The following is a 21,810-nucleotide window of genomic DNA, read 5'->3' on the forward strand; positions in this document are numbered from 1 at the left end:
CCATGCGATTGTATGGGACACGAGTGCTCGCCACTTCTAAAGAGCTGGGTATAGCTGCGTTGCATAACGCTGGCTGTCCGCTAGCCGACAGCTTTGGAGAAGTGCATGCATTGAGTTTGGCTCTGAAAACTTTAAGACTCAACCACGGGTCGCTACATTGGTGTCAGAAGTGGGATCCCAGGCTGTTTAGAAGATGCCGTCATGGAACAGAATCTTGAAGAATTAGAGCGTGCCATCTTAGAGAACAGCGTTACGTTAGAGCGCCTGATCAGCGGAACTGTGCGAGAAAGAGGCAAACTGGCCTGATGGTGCCAGTATTCCCCGGACAGTGTTACGCATCTTCTAGGCACGCCAGAATGAACCTTCAGCTACGCAACGATACCCCAAGTTACCAGTCGGCCGGTCCAACGAGTAGACCGCTGTTTCGGCGCGGAGAACCAGGGCACTTTGCCAGGGACTGCCCTGCTCCAAGTCCTTTGCCTCGCATAAACATCACGCCCGGAAACGACTCGGGTGAGGCCGTGAGGACCCTCCTCCGCTTTTTCAGCACCCTCCACATAATGACTGCCCTAAAGTGGGCGCGCTGTGGGTTTTCCACTGGACTGTACCTAGACTATTGACGGGCGGCCATGCAGTGCTTTAGTGGACACGGGGTCCACTATTTGTTTGCTACAAAAAGGAGTGTTGCCCGAAACCGCTGGTCCTCTTCCAAAGGACTGGACCCCCACCAATAGCGAACTGCGCACTGTTACGGGTGAACGGACAGTAATGCCCGGAAAGAAACTGGTATCTGTGGTGGTAGGGACGAGCCAGACCAGCCACAATTCTGGCTTACTGGACATTAAAGACAAGTGCATTATTGGGTTGACTTGTTGGCCCAGTGGGAGAGCACGTGTTGATGTGTCAAGGGCCGCCCTTTGCCTTGGTAATGAGACTGTGCCGCCCGTCGGGCTGGAACCGCCCTGGAAGGACTGCCAGCGTGGATTCACCTGGACACCACTGCTCACCAGCTCCCAACCGATTGTTTGAAGTTGCAGGGATTCAAGAGAACCCCCAGGAGAGCATTGCAGCTCAGACAAATATTTCCAAATTGCTTTCATCACACGACCCCTCATCAGCTGAGACAGTTGCCGCTGTAGAGGAATTGGGCCGTCGAAGTGGTGAACATCTGAGCACGCCACAGCAACTTCAGCACCTATTGAAAGACTTTGTGGACATTTTCAGGCTCGAGAGGAGGACTGCACCAGAACCTCTTTAGTAAAACACCACATTGACACTGGCCACTCCCATTCGTTTGCTGCCCCACCGATTGCCTCTTCGAAGTAAGCTGCCGAAGAATTGATTTGCGAGATGGTAGCTAACGACATTATTGAGCCTTCGGACAGTCCCTGGGCCGCACCCATGGTCATGGTGCGGAAGAAAACAGGGGGTTGGCGCCCTTGTGTGGACTTTCGTAGATTAAATGCAGTCACTCGCAAAGACTCATACCCACTGCCACGCATCGATGATGCATTGGATTATGTGGCTGGATCCTGTTGGTTCAGCACCTTGGACTTGCGCAGTGGGTATTGGCAAGTAGAACTGGCATCAGAGGACCGACCCAAAGCTGCATTCACCATCGGACAAGGGCTGTGGCAGTTTAAGGTAATGCCGTTTGGACTTTGTAACACCGGCCACCTTTGAAAGACTAATGGAGCGGGTCCTAAAAGACATTCCCCGAACCCGCTGTGTGGTCTATTTGGATGATCTGTTGATCCATGCCAGAGACTTTGACCAGGCTGTGCACAATTTAAGGGAGGTCCTGACCGCCATTCGTAGCGCCGGGTTGCGGTTGAACCCCGCAAAGTGTAACCTTCTCGCCCGACAGACCCAGTTTCTAGGACACGTAGTTAGCGAGAGTGGGATGGCTACCGACCCAGCGAAGGTGGCTGCCGTGAGCAACTGGCCCCCACCAGCCAACATCACCGAACTGCGGAGCTTCCTGGGTTTAGCCTCGTACTACAGGAGGTTTGTAAAAAACTTTGCAACCATTGCCAGCCCCTTGCACCGGCTGACGAGTAAGGGCCAACAGTTTGGGTGGACGGAGGATTGCGCAGCCGCTTTCCAACAACTAAAAGCTGCCCTCATCAGCGCGCCGGTCCTGGCTTACCCTGACCCCAACCAACCTTTTGGTGTAACATAGTGTAACATAGTAGGGATGAGGATCAGCACCTCCATTCCTGAAACCATGGTCCTCAGTAAGAAAAAGGTGGACTGTCCTGTAAGAGTAGGTCGTGAGTTACTGCCTCAAGTGCATGAGTTTAAGTATCTTGGGGTCTTGAATACAAATGAGGGGAAAAGGGATGGTGCGATCGACAGATGGATTGAGGCAGCAAGTGTAGTTATATGGTCTCTATACCAATCTGTAGTGTGGAAGAAGGAGATAAATCAGAAGGCAAAGCTCTCCATTTATCTGTTGATCAACGTCCTTACCCTCACCTATGGTCATGAGCTTTGGGTAACAACTAACAGAACAACAGCTGTTCAAGCAGTTGAAATGACCTTTACCCTCAGGATGACCGAGCTGTTCCTTAGAGATAGGATAAGAAGCATAGACTTCTGGGAGAGGCACGGAGTAGAGCCACTGACCCTCCACATCGAGAAGAGTCAACTGAGGAGGTTTGGACTTCTGAAACATATATTTCCCTGCAGAGATTTTATAGGCATGACCAGCAGGGAGAAAACCCTGGATAGGATGCAGGGGCAAGCTGGGAGAATTATATCTCCCAGATGGCCTGGGAACACCTTGGGATCCCACAGTATGAGTTGGCAAGTGTGGCTGGGGAAAGGGACATCTGCGTCTCACCGTTAAAACTGTTGTCCCTGTGGTCCATGGTGGAAAATTGAAATGAAATGAAAAGTGAGCAGCAGGAATTCATGAGAGGAGTGCTTCTTGGGGAACAGAGCAGCTACAACGTCACAAATAAGAGGTGCCACTAAAGTTTGAATTCTGCTTTGTTGATAGGAATATTGACAGAGTGGTAGGCTGAGGGCATCCACTGCTTTAGATCTACTGATCTTTTTCAGCAGAGCACAAACAAGCATAGCTCATTGCATCTTGCAAGTCCTATGTTCCATAATCTCCACACCCTGTATGACTTGAAGGCCATACTGAGGCCTGTTCTGGCGCTGTGACCAGCAGTGACCCACAGCATTAAATAAATAAGGTGGAGACACTGAAAGGTTTAAAGAGTCTGTACAGCACAGCTCTTCTTTCTAACCCTCACTTACCTTTTTGCTTACACTGGTGTCTCCATACCCAGATGTGGCCTGCATAATCACATGACCTCTAAAGACGCTGTTCACCGAATTGAAGAAGCTGCTTTTACCAGCTCCAATCTGCCCAACCAGGAGGATTCTGGGCTGTTCCACTGACACTATCAAACTCTTGTAGTTTCGGATTTCTTCTAGAAGTTCCTTCTTTATGCTGTATGTGACAATGTAATATAAAGTAGAGAAAGTGGTTTGGAATTCAGAGGTAAACTTGAGGGATTCTCACTTCAGGATAAAATGCTTTAATTTCAAAGATACGCACTCATGTTGATAGAAACTGTACAGTCCCCATTACATATAGCATGTGGTGGCATGTTTGCCACATTAGGACTCACAGGCCAGAGCCAGCCATTCTGCACTCCCATTCTTCTTTCAGCCAGTCAGTTATTTACAAAATAAAAATTTCAATGCCATTTAGCAATCCTTTAGCACTTACAGTATACCTTCAGACACTCGGTGTCTTCAGACTCACACAAAGAGCACAAGACAGTGTGATGTGACATGCTGACAGACAAAAGTGATGTCTGGCTGAAGAAAAAGAAGAGGAGGCAATGCCATGGGGTGAGAAAAGGAAGCCAACTCCACGCACTTCCACTCCATAAATCCCGGTCAGCATGAAATGTAACGCTTGAGCACGCGCCTGCAGCCCCACCCCGACTCCTCCCATAAATTTACATATCTTAATATACAAATCAATATAAACATCACCTTCCATTCTTTGTTTGATTAAAAGACAATGGCAAAGGCACATGAAAAAAAGAATTTCAGAGAATGCGAAGTGGAGGCAAGAAAAATGTACTATTTGTTGACTTAAGCAGTGGTATAAACAGCAAAAGGAAATTGATCGAGTGATACAGCATAGCAGATAAACTTGAAAGTTCAAGTTAATAAAATCATACAGTGTCCAAAATAAAAAAGAATTGGTCAGATATCAAAGTTGCCGAAATTATGCGAGTCATAGCCCACCGTCTAAGTGTCAGACAGAAGTATATTAGGGTACAGAGAAAAGAATAAAAAAGGGACAAAATGAAAAAAAGGTCAAAATGTCCACTTTAATCTTGAAGTTTATTTTGTCATTAAAGTAGAATGTTGCAAACTTAATCTTAAAATCAATATTTAATTTACTAGATTTTCTCAGATCCCATCATAACTAAAGTAGCACATTAAATGATTTGTACTCTATGTGTTCCTCTATGTGCTCTATGTGTGTTAATCAGTAAGTGCTTCTTAAATGGACTTTCTTTTTCACTGACAGGACACAGAATCGATTACATTCATGATGTTACAGCTAGAACATTAGAACACTCTAGACGAGAACAGGCCATTCAGCCCAACAAAGCCTGCCAGTCCTATCCACTTATTTCTTCCAAAAAAACATCAAGTCGAGTTTTGAAAATCCCTAACGTCTTACTGTCTACCACACTACTTGGTAGCTTATTCCAAGTGTCAATCGCTCTTTGTGTAAAGAAAAACTTATTAATGTTTGTGCGAAATTCACCCCTAACAAGTTTCCAACTTCCATCAATTCTTGATGAACTCATTTTAAAGTCACAGTCTCGATCCACTGGACTCACTCCTTTCATAATTTTAAACACTTCAATCATGTTACATCTTAATCTTCTTTTGCTTAAACTGTGAAGGCTCAGCTCTTTTAATCTTTCCTCATAATTCATCCCCTGTAGCCCTGAACCAGCCTAGTTGTTCTACTTTGGATATTTTCTTGTGCTGCTTTGTCCTTTTTGTAGCCTGGTGACCAAAACTGCACACATTACTCAAGATGTGGCCTCACCAGTGTGTTATAAAGGTTGAGCATAACCTCCTTCAATTAGTACTCCACACATCGTGCTATATATCCTGACATTCTGTTAGCCATCTTAATGGCTTCTGAACACTTGATGGACCGATTGAGCGAGTTTATAGTTCTTGGGATTAAACTGTTTCTGAACCATGAACTCACTACAACAAAGACTCTGAAGCATTTGCCGAGTGGGAGAGGTTCAAATAGACTGTGCTCATGGTTGAGGCAGCATGTTCTCTAGGAATAGATGCTGTATCTCAATAATCCTCTGCACTCTCGATGGAACTCGTCACACTGCTTTCCAATCAGCTGCTGTACAGCTGTGATTCCACACTCAGATACAAGGGATTAAAATACTCTGAGTGGTGCACTGCCAGTAACAATGCTAAAGCAGCTAAAGCCATTCGGTGGACCATTCTATTGTTACAGGTTGATAGCAATCAGATGCCTTAAATTAATAAACAATATGCGGTTATTTTCAGTGTATTTCATAAAGTCGTGTCAGGGATGTGAATCTAAAAAAGAAAGGGAAACCACACAGGAACAGAAGCAATGCTTTGACGCTGAGTGCCACCAGTTTGCAAAACCCAGCAGATAACTTTTATATGCCATGGAATGAGCTGGCGTGAGAATATGTGTGGCTTTACACCAAGTTTAGTTTTTATACATCACAATGTGAGTGTGGAAACAGGCGTACATAAGACCGTTTTTATACATGAGGCCCCAGGCCACCACACTGGTTATCATAAAGATGAAGAACATACAAGTATAAAGGACCTTGCTACCCCCATTTCAGAAGTGCAGACACCTTAAAAAAGAGTCTACTTTGCCCTTTCTTCTCTATTTCCTCAGTTTTATGAGACCAGTCCAGCTTATCAATGATGTGGACCCCCAAATTCTTACAGCAGTGCACCACCTGCTCATCCATTTCCTGAATAGTGACTGGGTGTAGAGGCTGTGTGGTGCAGTAAAAATCAATGAGCAGTATTTTATCAATTAATTTCAAAAAGGCATTATGTGTTAAAGGATTGTTTCCTAACTACTCAACTCTTGACTGCCTCCACGTCTTTGCCAGTTGTAAAGTAGCACTAAAGATCTTTGGCAGCCATGCAGCCTACAATCAGGAAAAAGTACAAGCATTTAACAGCAAAGGATTAAGCAACAGGTAAAAGTTCACCCATTGATTGACAAAAATGGCAAAACCATCATGAAAAGAGGCAAACTGAAATAAATATCACTGGCATTGAAAGAGCCATTTGAAAAATGTGTCATTTGGAAATGTCCCCCTGTTAAATAAGGCTACTTTTAAATAAAACCTTCAATATTTAAATGTAAAGTAACTTATATTGTTGAAACAAAATGATGACATTAAATATTCCATAATTTAATGAGTTTTTTTTTTTTTTACAATTTATTGAGTCATATATATATATTGACTTTTTCACACGATTAATTACCTCATAATTGCTATTTTATTTATTTCATTTTTGAAACAAATGGTATTTCATATTCAGGCTGGCCAGCCATCTACTGGGGGATAGAGGTTACCGGCTTTTGGCTCAGCTAATTTCTTAGTCAGGATTTCTGGAACTGCCTTTTAAATTAAACATTGAGCTCATTGTACCTCTAGTCAATCTGTGCATCAGAACTAATTTTAGCCAATATTTTACTTTTATGGCAAAAAAACAACAAAATGTTTTAGCAATGGTGAAAATATCTCTCTCCATTTTGACGTCAATCTCTTATTAAAGGCACAAACAAGACGGTGAAAATGTCCCCAGTTTAGCTGACTTTCCACTGTCTTCTGTATTATTTGTGATGGCTGCTTAATTGCCTTCTGATTAATAAAAAGAAATCAAAAAGAACTCACAATACTTGGGAAGCATGTCAATAACATTAGGCAAATTAGTCGAAAATAAAGATACCAGTGTGAGTTAAAAATCCTGGTGGCAGCAGTAAGCATCTCTGAATCTCAAAGCGCGGCCCATGTCAAATTATTAGATAGATAATGAAAGGTACTGTATAAGAGACAGACAGATCATCAAAAGCTGGGTAAAAGGAATAACAAAGGGGCAAAATGTACAGGCAGATACTCACCTTGTGTTAAATTCCTGCTCCCTCCATGGTTTTTCAACCAAAGGTGGTGGTGGTGGAGGTGGTGGTGGTCGGTACTCTTCAAATTAAACAAAGTTTTAGCTGTTAATTTTGGCATTCATGACATTCACAACTTAACAAGACAGCCACATGCCAGTCTCCCCAAATCACAATCAGGTTTTTGGAACAGTGACCACCTGCAATGTCAGAGCTTGTGGTCAAATGGGCACATGCCCTCATGGTGGCAGCAGGGTGACATTTGTGTAATACACACACAGGCTTCTTCTGATCTCCACACTCCTCAAATCAGTCCAGGCATTTCACTTGGGTAAGAGATGACGTCTGTGTGTTTCTATATAATGAACTGCAGCATCAGGGACACTTGTGGTTATAATAACCAAGCTGGGTGGAAGGGTTAAAACGGCCTGAGAACAGTGTTCAATGAGTAAACGGCTCGTGTCACAACACCCCTTCGCGTCTCTCCTGCTGACAGTAGAAATACAATGCCAGGTGGGAAGAAACACAAGGCTTAAAAATAAAATCATATAAAGTCCATTGGGACATGGGAGCTGATCATATAAGACACCAGGAATCTGTGCTGACTCCTGATACGTACTGTTTTATAATAAGCTGACACTACGCTTGTTGCTTTCAAATGTTTGCATAAATAAACCACAGGAATATGTGAAAATTATTATATATTTTAAACTGCAAATTCCTCAAAATTTACTTTCTATTTCATTTGTTATTTTATGATGCCAAGTGATTGAAATGTGTTGTTTTTGTTTAACAAGTAAATACTGAAGCGGTTTTATGTTGAGCAGCAGTACAACTCTGGAAACTGTTTTTTTTTTGTATTTACTAAATCAATGTGAACATAATTCTTATTGAAACCATGAATTAACCCTGTAATTATAAAAGTATCAAGGTTTCCTTCCCTTACCTTATTCACATAATTGAAGATACAGAATTTCTTTTGCTGACAACACACATTTCAAGATGTGAAACAAAGGTGGATAGGAAACAGATGGTACTTTTGTGACTCCATAATTATTTTCCATTTTGTTAATTACATAAATGATTAATTATTTCTTACTAGCCATGTGCGCCCAACTATGTTGCACGTGTTAAAGTTGTCTGTGAAGGGCTCTCTGTTTAAATGCGGCTGCCAGTCGTGAACTGGGCCCTTCGTCGCACAGCATTATGATTTTTTATAAGGGGAACAAAATTACAAAAGAAAACCCTTGGACATTGACTCGATAGGAACGGCCTACTCGGAATCTCTGTTTGAATGGTAATTATGTGGTGGTGTAGGAGCATTTCTGCTTCTGTCCATTCACAGTCCGTTTCGTTTTCACGACGCTATCGTTTGCTCTCCGATGTCTTCTCAACCTTCTCCAATCTCGCAAGTTGCTTTGTGGCAATCCAAAGAGTAAGGCAATATACATAGAGCAATGGTTATAAAAGGGGGACACAAATAGGGATCACTTCACTGACATGTGAACAAGCCACGGTACAACTGTGAGACGCGCAGCACTCGCCGGCTACAACGTAACAATAATAATTTCCGGAACATGCTGTTACGTTGTCATTCATTTTACCCACTGTCTTTCGTTAGGTACATAGGCACATACCTTTTATCTTCGGCAATCTCATTCTCTAACCAGGCCTCATTCTCTAACCAGCGTAACATTGTCCACCACCCCTTTCGTTATTCCGGTACATTGTTGACATCCGTGAGTAACAACAACGTACTAAACTGGAAGGTGGTCTACGCATGTGTGGAATTCGCGGACAAACAAAGATCAAGATATAAATGAAGATCTCTTTAGTTAATTTAAAGCACAACAATTTGTTTAGTTTGAATGTCTGTGTCTTGAGGTGTGACTGGAGTACTGCAGTCTTCAGTAGTATAAGCCTGGACGAGATTCGTAATGCAGTGCCTATGTTTTAGCTGTCTCTCTACTGCCATCTAGTGCTTCTTCTTCTAATTCATTAACGGAAAAACAAAGATCAAGATCCAAATGAAGATTATATATAGAGAATGTATCACAAGAGTTGTAATCTGACTGCTGGTGACACAAACAATACTTAACAAGTATAAAAGAAAGGAGGCTGGAGTGGCGGGCCTTACCTGGTTGGGAATCGCTAGATCCCATGTCTGTCAATGTACTTCACAGCTGGAATTAGAAAGAAGAGAAATGCAATGAAGCGAGGAACATGGCGATAGGTAATGGCATGTAATCTCCTCAGAATCACACACCTTATGACTTACCACATCACTCGGCTTGAAGGGAAAATTAACATACATGTGCAATGGTAAGTAAAAATGTGAATCCTCCAAAATAAATTGTTTCATGTCATTTTAAACAGCATGCTTCTCTTGGTTTCAGTACAAAATGGATGTTTCTTCCTCCTCATAGCTGCGGAGCTGCAGGTTCAAACCAATGTCTGCTCACTGTCTGTGTAGACCAGCGCTGTCCAAACAAGCTGCCCAGGCTTTTCATTTGGCCTGCAATGCGTGTCTGTTTTATTTCTTATACTATGCATAAAAACCTGCCTACCCTGCAATACTCTCAGGGCCACTAGAGGTCAGTGAGCACTAAATAGTACTGATTTGAAAAACTGCCAGAGTGGAAACATTTTATCAAAAGGGGAAAAAAGACAACCAGTTGAATTATTAAAAAAAAATGCGGGGTCTTCAATGATTACAATATGGGGAAGCATGTTGACTAAAAGTATATGTTCTTGGTATTTCAGAGATAATGGGTGAGAATGAAGATGAAGGAGGTGAAACTCATGAACTAATAGCAGGGTGATGTCCTCATCTGACTTAGTTATTCTTTATGAGCTCAATTTGAATATCGTATAGAAATGTGCTTTCAGGACTCCATCATTACACTCCGTAGTTAAATATGGTGTCTCACAGGGATCAGTACTGGGATCTTAACTGTTTGACTTTATGTGCTTCCATTGGGAACTCTCATTAGAAAACGTCACATTCATTTTCTCTGTTTGGAAGAAGACACTCAGTTATACCTTTCATCTAAACCAAGTGACATTTCCCTGATGTTGTCCTTCATTAGTTCTCTCAGTGAGCTAAAGGAGTGGATGTATGAGAACAACTTGACTCTGAATACAGAAGAAAACACCAATGCTATTTACTGGGGGAATGATGAGACCATAGCAAGATTCTGTCACTTTTTAACTCAATTACTGAACAATAGCATGTCCTTTAAATAAAACTGATAAAAACTATTTAAATCATGTTTTTTTCATCTTAAAATGTCAAACAATTATAACATTTCCTAATTATTGAGGATACTGAGAAATGACTTTATGCCTTATTTTCTAGTAAGGCTGACTACTGCAATGTGAAGCTCACTGGCTGCTCAAATTGTGCTACAGGCAGCTTTCAGCTCATTCAAAATGCTGCCACAAGAATTATTAGAAGAACCAGAAAGTACAAACCCATAACTCCAGTTCTCAAATCCTTTCACTGACTCCTGGTTAAGTTTAGGTCTAATTTCAAAATCCTCCTTTAAACTTATAAAGCCTTAAATGGACTAGGCCCTGCTTACTTATCTGAACCTGTCACTACTAACAAATCAGAGCGCATGTTGAGATCTCAAGATGTTGGCCTGCTAAAGATTCCAACAATTTATGAAATAACAATAGAAGTTTGAGCATTTTGTTACCAGACCCTGAAGCTGTGGAATGATCTGCTTGCTAATATAAGAGATGCCCCTCCATTCCCAGTCTAAGGACTCACAGCTTCAGTTTAGGATACCCTGAGTAGAGCTGCTGATTAACTGTGCAGACTGCAGTTATGCTTGTTAGTCATTTGTACAAAATTAGAAGCAATAAACTGTGTATAAACCATTAATAACTCTCCTCTATTGTGTTGCTCTTCTCATTATCTTGATGTCCACTTGGTGCCACTGCTCTCCTGCCCATAGAAAAGTCATCTAAGATAGTGGGAGCCTTGGAATCATTGAATGGAAAGATTCTCTCATCAAACTGGACAACCATCACAGACGTGACTATAAAATGACCAGCAGGGAGTGGGCGGTCAGTCAGCTGAGGTCTCCAGGACTGTCACTGTGTCTGACTCTGACTTTCTCTCTTACGACTGACTGATTTACTTTCCCCATTGATGCTGCTGACTGAGTTTTTGTTTTCCTCTCATCTTTTATCAACTGGCCGTAGTTCAAAAATTAATTAATGGACAGGTGTTGCTGGTTTTCATTTATGTTGATAAGTTTTTATTTTGTTTTCTGTATGTTTTAACAAATCTGTGTCTTTAAGTGTACTAATTCTGTATTTAATAATTTGTAACATCTCTACTTGCATTTTACCTGAGGAACCGTCACAGACGACCAGCTCCAAGAATAGCACTCTACAAAAATAAACTGAATTGAATTGAAGAGGCAGCCCATATGTACAGGATTTTGGAGAAACATATGGACATTCGTTGTACTCCTGACATTATAAAATTGTAGCAGAGAATTAGAAAATAGAAACAAAATGCTAACATATAAATCATTATAAACATCCCAACTGCTGCACCACTTCTTATTCTTGCTCTCAACCACTTCAACCATTTTTGAAAATTCTTATCCTGTAACTGCAGAGAACCAACCTTAGATCCACATTTCAAAGTCATTATACCTATTAAAATGAAGTTGCATATGTTAAAAGAATTCTTGTTTATCATGGCTGTTAAATTTTTACAAGATGTGTGCCACGGAATTGCACTTCAGTAAACTATTAATAGTATTTTTCTGTTTTATTTGTGGTGAATCTCCAAAGCTTGAGAAGTGGTGAGTGAATATTGCAGCCTTCAAACAAAACGATATTTGAAAACACAGCCCTTCAAAAGAACGTGAATCTGTCTACATGCAAAGTGACGAGATCATGAAAGAGATGGAGGAATGGACTTAGCATTCTGTGTAAGGCCGGTGATGTGTACTGGCAGACACTGAGATGAAGATGCCTGCAGAAGACTTAGAACAATTGATGAAGGAAGCAGCAGATCCAGTCGCAGAAGAAACCAACAGTCCTTCCAAAGACCAGCTATCAGGACCTTTACAAAGCTTATGTCGCTTACACCATTTTCAGGTTCTGTGGGTGCCACTGGGGAATGCCACGGAGACTGAGGACCCCTACTTTGTCAGCTTCTCACCTCACCAGGAAGTATTTCCAAACTACGGCTTCAGAATACCCAAAGTGCTTATAAGGAGCTGTCTGCCACTGCTTGGGGATCCAGAGTTGGGAAAAGGAGGACAAGGCTTTCATGGAGGAGTGGAGGAGGCAGTGACAAAGAAGAGAAGAGAAAGACACAGAGCTATGTCTGGAAAATCCCTTCAGGACAAACATCAGCATCATATGACTGCCTGCATTGAATGAGCCAGAAATTGTAATGGCTGATTTTAAACATCTACATCTCCTCTGTGCTGTGGAATTGCTTTCTAACTATTGGGACAATGCTGGCAGAGGATGGCACAGAGAAAGCAGTGGCCTGTGCCAGCCAGAACTTGACTGTGTTTGTACAGAAACTGACAACATACAAGAGGGATCTGTGGGCCATTGTAAGAGCTGAGTGTTAGTTTGGGTCGCATTTATTTATTCACCATTATAACTGAACACAAGACTGTGGCAGGTTTGAGACACCTCAGATATCAGGGGTTACTGATAGTACTGAACAATTATAGTTGAATGTTTAATACTTAGGTAAATATTTACTAAGTAAAAGTACATGACGAGCAAATATTTACTAAGTGAAAGTACATGACAAACTACTCAAGTAAAAGTACAATTTAGTTACTTCTGAATGAATCTAAATTAGTAAACATCCTTCATTATTCACGTTGTACTTTGGAAAATGTAAGCAGAAGGTACATAGCAATACAGTCGAGCAGGTCCTCAACTCCAGTCCTGGGGATTTTCATTCCAACCAGTTTTCTAATTAGAAGGCAGACCTAGCAAATCAATTCTGTTTAGTTTTATAGGTTGCTGGTGCCTTAATTCTCCCAATACAAATCTTTATCAAATTGTAGATTTTTCATTTTCTGAGGACATCATTAATATGTTTTGTTGTGTGGGACAGATTTGTACTTTTTGGTCCTTTCTTTCTCCCTCATTTATTTCAAAACCTTTTGCTAACGCAGACACTTCATGTACTGAGATTGAAATGGACACTCGGGTTTACACCGCTGTTAAATGGTGATTTGCAAATTTTATTTTGGGACCCCAGGAACACCCCCAGTCTGGACCCGGCTTATACACTCACAGACAGAGACACTTAAAATGAATGTCCAGAAAATCAATAGCAAGTAATTAAGTTTAAAAAAAATGAACAAACAACACGCACACAAATCCCACCCAATTTCCCCAACAGTGATAATGACACAACTAGCGCTGAACAAATCAAACCCAACAAAACACTAAGCACAAAAGGGTAAACGGTAAACACTCACAATGCCGTCCACAGACACTCCAGTTCCACAGAGATGAGCGATGATAATCAAGTTAACAGCCTTCTAATTGTTAGGAACATTTTGTCCTACCGAGTTCCATTTGTTATGTGAAGACTTGAAGTGATTGGGAGCTAGTGGTCCCCAGATGAAGACTTAACCAACCAACATGAAACTGCAAAAACAAGCAGGACAAGAAGGTAAATCTAGAAAAACTGTAATCCAGGGAAGTTGTATTTGTGATCTGACTGAGGATGAAGCATTGAAACAAGTAGACCTAAATGATCACAAAGCTGCCAGCTTCTTCTGGTCACTTCTAAAGTCTCAGCAATCCCCTGGCAACACCTAAATCTGTCCAAAGGCAAAGTGCTCCCAAACCTGCTGGGATTTGTAGTCCATTTATGCAGCACTGATAGAAAGGATTAAAACCTAAATACAGCTGATTAAAACTAAAATTGAGCAGTTAAGGATTTTGAATCGTATCAAATGAGTTAACTAAAAGCCCCCAAAAGCACTGTGGTTTAGTAGTAAATAAAAGGTTCTCATGAAGAATTTGGATAAAGCGAAAACCTACAGCCACTGCGGACCTCCAGGACTGGAGCCGAGTTGATGGCCCCTGCAGTAGAGGAATATTAATAACATACAGTGAATGGACATCCACACACTTATAAATAGAAACAACTGCGCTGGTAATTGAGTGTCAAACTGTACTTATTATGTACACCCTAGTAAATGCACAGCAAGCAAGTTATCAGAAAAGTATTACATGTTCGCCATTTACATTTCACTGATGCACCTTTCTACACAGATGTGCTTTGGACAAAGTTGTGCTGGCACATTCAAGAGATTTGTCAAGCTGTTAGAAACAAATAGCATGACATGTCAAACTTCATGTAATGCAGACATAATGAACTAAAGGACACAATCCACTATAAATGCCAACGCTGAATACGTCCAATGGACAGGAAATGTCACTGGGACATAAATGAGCTCATCCACCTTAATACCAGGACAAGTGTCTGTGTGTCGGTGTATCTGTGTGTCCATCTGGTTACTATGTCTCTTCCATTCAAACAGATGGTGTATCACAAACATTAGCACTGCTTTGATGAATCTTGTACCAAATGGCATGTAACTGAGACAGAGCAACCCAAAGAACACACTGGACTGCAAATGTTAATGCTGAATACGTCCGACAGACAGAAGTCTGCTTATCCAACTTAATAAAGGTCAAGTGTCTGTGTCCATCTGAGTAAATCACAAACAGTTTTAGTTATGCAATTTATTACTACAAATGTTTGTGAGGTGCCATCTGTTGGAATGACAACTACAATGCATTTTATTCAAATACATTCCACTAGATGGTGCACTGCGAACATTAACCCTGAGGGCTACATTGATATGTATGGCATACAAATTAAACTTACAGTAGATTGAACTTGGACTACAAACAATAGTAAAAATGTGAACTGAGTGAGCTAAAATTGATTAACCTGCCGGCAATAAGAACACCTGAGTAAACAGCCAGCAATTAGAAAAGCTGCGCCTTTTGACTTTCACTTAAGTGGAGTCTCCTAAATCTTTTAAACTCACGTTAAACTGACTCTGTGTATATTTTAATGACTGCTGTAGACTGATCTTAAATTGTACATCTGTCCTGACTTGAACCCTGAATCTTTTAGATCATTCCTTTAGAATCTTAAATAAAAAAAAAATACTTTTTTGTAGTTAATGAAACCTGGGATAATTAGGATCTGAATCGAAAAAAACAGCATGAGAATGGCAAACACTTCCTGATTATCCTCCTAATCCTTGTTAACTCCATCTGAATTGAGGCCTTTAAGTTTGAGGTGCATGCTGAGCAAAGAAGGAGAAGACCCCAAAGAAACTGAGGAGGACCTTTGTGGACTGAACACCAAACTGAAGCAGCTCTGCACTCAGGTGTGAAAAGACTCATCTTCCATCACCTTCATTTTCTATATAAGCATTTTTAATAAGACTCTTTTTCAAATACATTTCTCTTATCAAATATATTTCCTACTGTAGATATGATCGGTTTTACCGTGTCGTTTATTTATGTTTCTTTATAGTAATTTTAATTTTATACAGTTTGATTGTGTCAGGTTATACTGTTAAGAGCACCTGGGGTCTCATGCATATGGCGTGTGTAGAATTTGCACTACAACAGCACAAAAGCTGAAATGTGCTTACGCACAGAAAAATCCAGATGCAGGAATCTGCGTACTCCAACTTCCACGTTCTTCCACTCCATAAATCCCGGTCAGCGTGAAAAGTAGCTTTCATACCGCACCTTCTGTCCCCCAACTCCTCCCAGAATTACGCCTCTTTGAATATGCAAATCAATGTAAATAGCCCTTAAGTTCAGCCTTCTGTGAAAAGACAATGGGAAAAGTACAAGGGAAAATAGAAGAATTTCAGCAAATACCAAGTGGAGGCAAAGAAAAAACGTACTATTTTATTTAAATTAAACTGTGGTATATTCAACAAAAGGAAGTTTATCGAGTGACATAGTGTGTCGGAGAAACTAGAAAGCTCACGTTCACAAAATCGCACAGTCCGGAAATAAAAAAGAAGTCACATATCAAAGTCACAATGAAAAGGCGAATTGTAGCTCACTGTCTGAGCTTACGGTACAGACAATAAAATAGGCACACAGTGTTTATTTTTATTGTGTCTTCTATTTTTCTGTTCTTCATTTTGTAAAGCACTTTGAGCTAAATATTTTTGTATGAAAATGTGCTATATAAAAAAATGTTGTTGGAGTCCAAATAGATTATTCATACGTTATATGACACACTAGTGTGACCTCACCTGGAGTGCTGTGTTCATTTTTGGCCATCATATTGCAAAAAGGATATAACAGCACTAGAGAAAATCCACTGGAGGATAACTAGTATGTTTCTGGAGATCTGACCTACGAGGAGAAATGGAAGTGGAACCTTTTTCCATTTTAGCAAATGGAAAATAAGAGGCGATTAAAATTATGAAGAGAATGAGTTCAACAAGAATAGAGGAAACAGTTGGAAACTTGTTGAGACCAAATGTAACACAAATGTTAGAAGATTTTCCTTCACAGACACGTGGAAATAATTATGTAGAAGTATAGAAAACAGTAGGATTTTAGGGACCTTTATATCTTGACTAGGTGATTTTTTGAACAACAAGGTAAACATGATAGATGAGCATGCTGGGCTGAATGACCTGTTCTCATAAAAACATTTTTTTTTGTGATTAGAATTTTTTTTTTTTATGTTCAGTAATGAACAACATCATCCTCCCTACACTGCCCTGTAAAAAGGGAAGCAGAAAGAATTAAAATGGATTGATCCCAGTATAAATCGGCGAAAGAGGCTTGACAGGCACAAGAAGTCCCACAGGAGAGAGCGGAATAAGAAAATTAAGGACTAAGATTAGAGGCAACGTGTGGACACCCACCAACCAGCTCCAAACCAAGTGTGATTCTGTTCAAAATTGTAGCCAGATGATCCATTGATCTGTGCCACTGAAATTCAGGTAAGTTTAGATTAGAAAAAGAGGATATTCAGAAGTTTACAGAAGGTGAGTCAGGAGATTTCCAGCACTTAGAAGAGAAGGTACCAAACAGAATGACCTCTGCTGGATAGAAGTCCAGGTAAGAGAACAGTGGTCTGGGGGAAGAAATATATGAAGAAAATTGAATACTAATTGAGAAAATACTGAATATGCAATTGGAAACTTCATCCAAAAAGCAGAAATTCGAAGGCAGTTTAAAGGATTTGGGGGGGAAGACAGGAGAGCACGCTGCCAGACTGAAAATTAGGGTAGAGGTCCAGCAGATGCCTTACACAGACTTGGGATGATCCTGGCTTTAAATTTGGAGATAAAAAGCTGAAATTGACAATTTTTCTAATGTTCTAATGTAACACATACTTCGAACACCACTTAGCCCCTGAAGTTTTATTATAAAGCACATGCTAGTCAAACAGCACTTATCTACTCAGGTTAAATCTAAAAAGTGACTATTAGCCACAGTTGTGTTGTTTCCAAGGGTACATAACCTAAAGCTTTACAAAGAACATTAAGCCAATGCTAACTTAAACATTACAATAACTTCTAACTAATTCATAAGTTACAGTAAGATTAATCTTTGAATACTAATAATAAACTGTAGTCATATTAAGTGATCTGACACCCTTATGCTGTTGTTGCTTAAGAGGTGTGACAACTGTAGATTAAAGCTGGTTAAAGAAGCAATAAATGTAACAGGCATTCATTCATAATTAATAAATGCATAAGTTACTAGCCAGCTAAAAAGGCCTACGAAAGAAATTAAATGCCCGATACACTCAATCCATTCTTAGCCAAGCAAGCCAAGTCTTTACTCACCGATATCGTTCTAAGTCGTCCCAAGCAGAGAAACACTCTGTGTCATCCACATCGACCTCTCTGGCACTGTCACTCACCCAATGACGGGCTTTAATGTGGCAATGCAATCAGAGCAAAGAATGTAATTGGCACAAAAAAACAAAGGAGAACCAATTGTCAGAAATACCTCAGCCTATAAATCAGGTTCAGCAGCAAAAGTAAAATGGCACAGAAGTCTATGGCCTCAGGCCGCGCCCTGATTTTTAAGTGTCGTTTTACAGAAAACTGCAGATATTCCAGATTCTTACTGACATGGTACAGTATTTTCTTGTTCTGATACATTCCATTCTACTTTGAGAAAAACAAGGCCTTCGACATCAGGAAGAGCAGGTTGCCAAATTGGAATGTCTTTTGCAGAGTTCTGTTGTTACACCGTCTTCCACACTACCTTTTGTTGTGTTCCCTTGCAGTAGCAGCTGGTCGCCTTCTTGCATCAGTAGCACTGGTGCTGGCAGGTGCATCATGATTGCTGTCAGAGTCTTCATCACTGCTGTTTTCATTGTCCTATGCTGCTTTGAAACATCCGTCACACACATTTCAAGATGTGAAACAAAGGTGGATAGGGAAGCAGATGGTACTTTTGTGACTCCATGGTATTTTCCATTTGTTAATTACATAAATGATTAATTATTTCTTACTAGCCATGTCGTAACTATGTTGCACGTGTTAAAGTTGTCTGTGAAGGGCTCTCTGTTTAAATCACGACTTGCCAGTGCGTGAACTGGGTGCCGTGCGCTGTATTATGATTTTTATAAGGGGAACAAAATTTACAAAAGAAACCCTTGGACATTGACTCGATAGGAGCGGCCTACTCGGAATCTCTGTTTGAATGAAGCCAATTATGTGGTGGTGTAGAACATTTCTGCTTCGCCATTCACAGTCAAGATTTACGTTTTCCACGGCCTTCTCGTTTGCTCTCGATGTCTTCTCCAACCTTCTCCAATCTCGCAAGTTGCTTTGTGGCAATCAAAGAGTAAGGCAATATACATAGAGCAATGGTTATAAAGGGGACACAAATAGGGATCACTTCACTGACATGTGAACAAACCCGCGGTACACAACTGTGAGGCAGCGCGGCTTACTTCGCCCGACTACTAGCGTAACAATAATAATTTCCGGGAACTGATACGTTGTCATTCATTTACCTGTCTTTAGATTTGGTACATAGGCTTTTATACCTTTTATCTTGACAATCTCATTTCTCTAACCAGGCCTCATTCTCTAACCAGCGTAACATTGTCCACCACCCCTTTCGTTATTCGGTACATTGTTGACATCCGTGAGTAACAACAAGCGTACCTAAACTGGAAGGTGGTCGCGTAATATTGGAATTAGCCGGACAAACAAGATCAGATATAAATGAATCTCTTTAGTTAATTTAAAGCACAACAATTTGTTTTAGTTTGGATGTCTGTGTCTTGAGGTGTGACTGGAGTACTGCAGTCTTCAGTAGTATAAGCCTGGGCAGAGATTAAGTAATGCAGTGCCTATGTTTTCTCTCTACTGCCATCTAGTGCTTCTTCTTCCTAATTCATTAGCGGAAAAACAAAGATCAAGATCCAAATGAAGATTATATATAAGAATGTATCACAAGGTTGTAATCTGACTGCTGGTGACACAAACAATATAACAAGTATAAAAGAAGGGAGGAGGCTGGAGTGGCGGGCCTTACCTGGTTGGAATAAGCTAGATCCCATGTCTGTCAATGTACTTCACACAGCTGGAATTAGAAAGAGAAATGCAATGAAGCGAGGAACATGGCGATAGGTAGCTGGCATGCGTCTACTCAGAATCACACACCTTATGACTTACCACATCCTTTTCGGCGGAAGGGAAAATTAACATACATGTGCAATGGTAAGTAAAAATGTAAGATCCTCAAAATAAATTGTTTCATGTCATTTTAAACAGCATGCTTCTTGGTTTCAGTACAAATGGATGTTTCTTCCTCCTCATAGCTGCGGAGCTGCAGGTTCAAACCAATGTCTGCTCACTGTCTGTGTAGTGTAGCGCTGTCAAACAAGCTGCCCAGGCTTTCATTTGGCCTGCAATGGTGTCTGTTTTATTTCTTATACTATGCATAAAACCTGCCTACCCTGCACAATACTCTCCAGGGCCACTTTGGGGTCAGTGAGCACTAAATAGTACTGATTTGAAAACTGCCAGGTGGAAACATTTTTATCAAAGGGGAAAAAGACAACCAGTTGATTGTCAAAATTGTGGGGTCTTCAATGAGATTCCTACAATATGGGGAAGCATTTAGCTAAAATATATGTTCTTGGTAACAGAGATAATGGGTGAGAATGGCCGTGGAAGGAGGTGAAACTCATGAACTAATAGCAGGAGTGGCATCCTCATCTGACTTAGTTATTCTTTATGAGCTCAATTTGAATGCATTATAGAAATGTGCTTTCAGGACTCCATCAAGTACACTCCGTGAACAGGCGCTTGGTGTCTCACAGGGATCCAGTACTGGGATCTTAACTGTTTGACTTTATATTATTTCCATTGAGACTCTCATTGAAAGCGTCACATTCATTTTTCTGTTTGGAAGAAGACACTCAGTTATACCTTTCATCACAAACCAGTGACATTTCCCTGATATTTGTCCTTCATTAGTTCTCTCAGTGAGCTAAAGAGGTGGATGTATGAAACAGCTTGACTCCTGGTGCAGAAGAAAACACCAATGCTATTTACTGGGAGATAGTGAGACCATAGCAGATTCTGTCCACTTTTAACTCAATTACTGAACAATAGCATGTCCTTTAAATAAAACTGATAAAAACTATTTAAATCATGTTTTTTTCATCTTAAAATGTCAAACAATTATAACATTTCCTAATTATTGAGGATACTGATGACTTTATACCTTGTATTTTCTAGTAAGGCTGACTGCACCTGTCTTGAAGCTCACTGGCTGCTCAAATTGTGCTACAGGCAGCTTTCAGCTCATTCAAATGCTGCCACAAGAATTATTAGAAGAACCAGAAAGTACAAACCCATAACTCAGTTCTCAATCCTTTCACTGACTCCTGGTTAAGTTTAGGTCTAATTTCAAAATCCTCCTTTAAACTTATAAAGCCTTATGGACTAGGCCTGCTTACTTATCTAGACTGTGCACTACTAACAAATCAGAGCGCATGTTGAGATCTCCAAGATGATATTTGGCCTGCTAAAGATTCCAACAATTTGTAAAATAACAATAGAAGTTTGAGCATTTTGTTTACCAGACCCTGAAGCTGTGGAATGATCTGCTTGCTAATATAAGAGATGCCCCTCATTCCCAGTCTAAGGACTCACAGCTTCAGTTTAGGATACCCTGAGTGAAACTGCTGATTAACTGTGCAGACTGCAGTTATGCTTGTTAGTCATTTGTACAAAATTAGAAGCAATAAACTGTGTATAAACCATTAATAACTCTCCTCTATTGTGGTTTCTTCTCATTCGTTATACACTTGGTGCTTACTGCTCTCCTGCCCATGAAAAGTCATCTAAGATAGTGGGAGCCTTGGAATCGTGAATGGAAGATTCTCTCATCAAACTGGACAACCATCACAGGCGTGACTATAAAATGACCAGCAGGGGAGTAGGTCCAGTCAACTGAGGGTCTCAGGACTGTCACTTTATGTCTGACTCTGACTTTCTCTCTTACGACTGACTGATTTTTTTCCCCATTGATGCTGCTGACTGAGTTTTTGTTTCCTC

The 21,810-nt window shown here is 40.7% G+C and overlaps 1 protein-coding gene across 2 annotated transcripts; it reads right to left on the minus strand.

Moving 5' to 3' along the window:
- Nucleotides 1-2,314: 2,314 nt before the first annotated feature.
- Nucleotides 2,315-18,210, minus strand: LOC120520350 (interferon-induced protein 44-like). Of its 2 annotated transcripts, XM_039742783.1 has the most exons (5): nt 18,067-18,210; nt 13,684-13,855; nt 9,339-9,384; nt 7,208-7,283; nt 2,315-3,466 (listed from the first exon to the last, which is right to left on the minus strand). In XM_039742783.1, the coding sequence occupies exons 3-5, from the start codon at nt 9,361-9,363 to the stop codon at nt 3,256-3,258; spliced, it is 312 nt and encodes a 103-aa protein (XP_039598717.1). In that variant the 5' UTR covers nt 9,364-9,384; nt 13,684-13,855; nt 18,067-18,210; the 3' UTR covers nt 2,315-3,255. The 2 variants fall into 2 exon arrangements, with proteins under 2 accessions (XP_039598717.1, XP_039598716.1); XM_039742782.1 differs by lacking the exon at nt 13,684-13,855.
- Nucleotides 18,211-21,810: the final 3,600 nt, after the last annotated feature.

Source organism: Polypterus senegalus, unplaced genomic scaffold, assembly GCF_016835505.1.
Source record: "Polypterus senegalus isolate Bchr_013 unplaced genomic scaffold, ASM1683550v1 scaffold_3512, whole genome shotgun sequence".
In the NCBI taxonomy this organism is placed as follows: Eukaryota; Metazoa; Chordata; class Cladistia; order Polypteriformes; family Polypteridae; genus Polypterus; species Polypterus senegalus.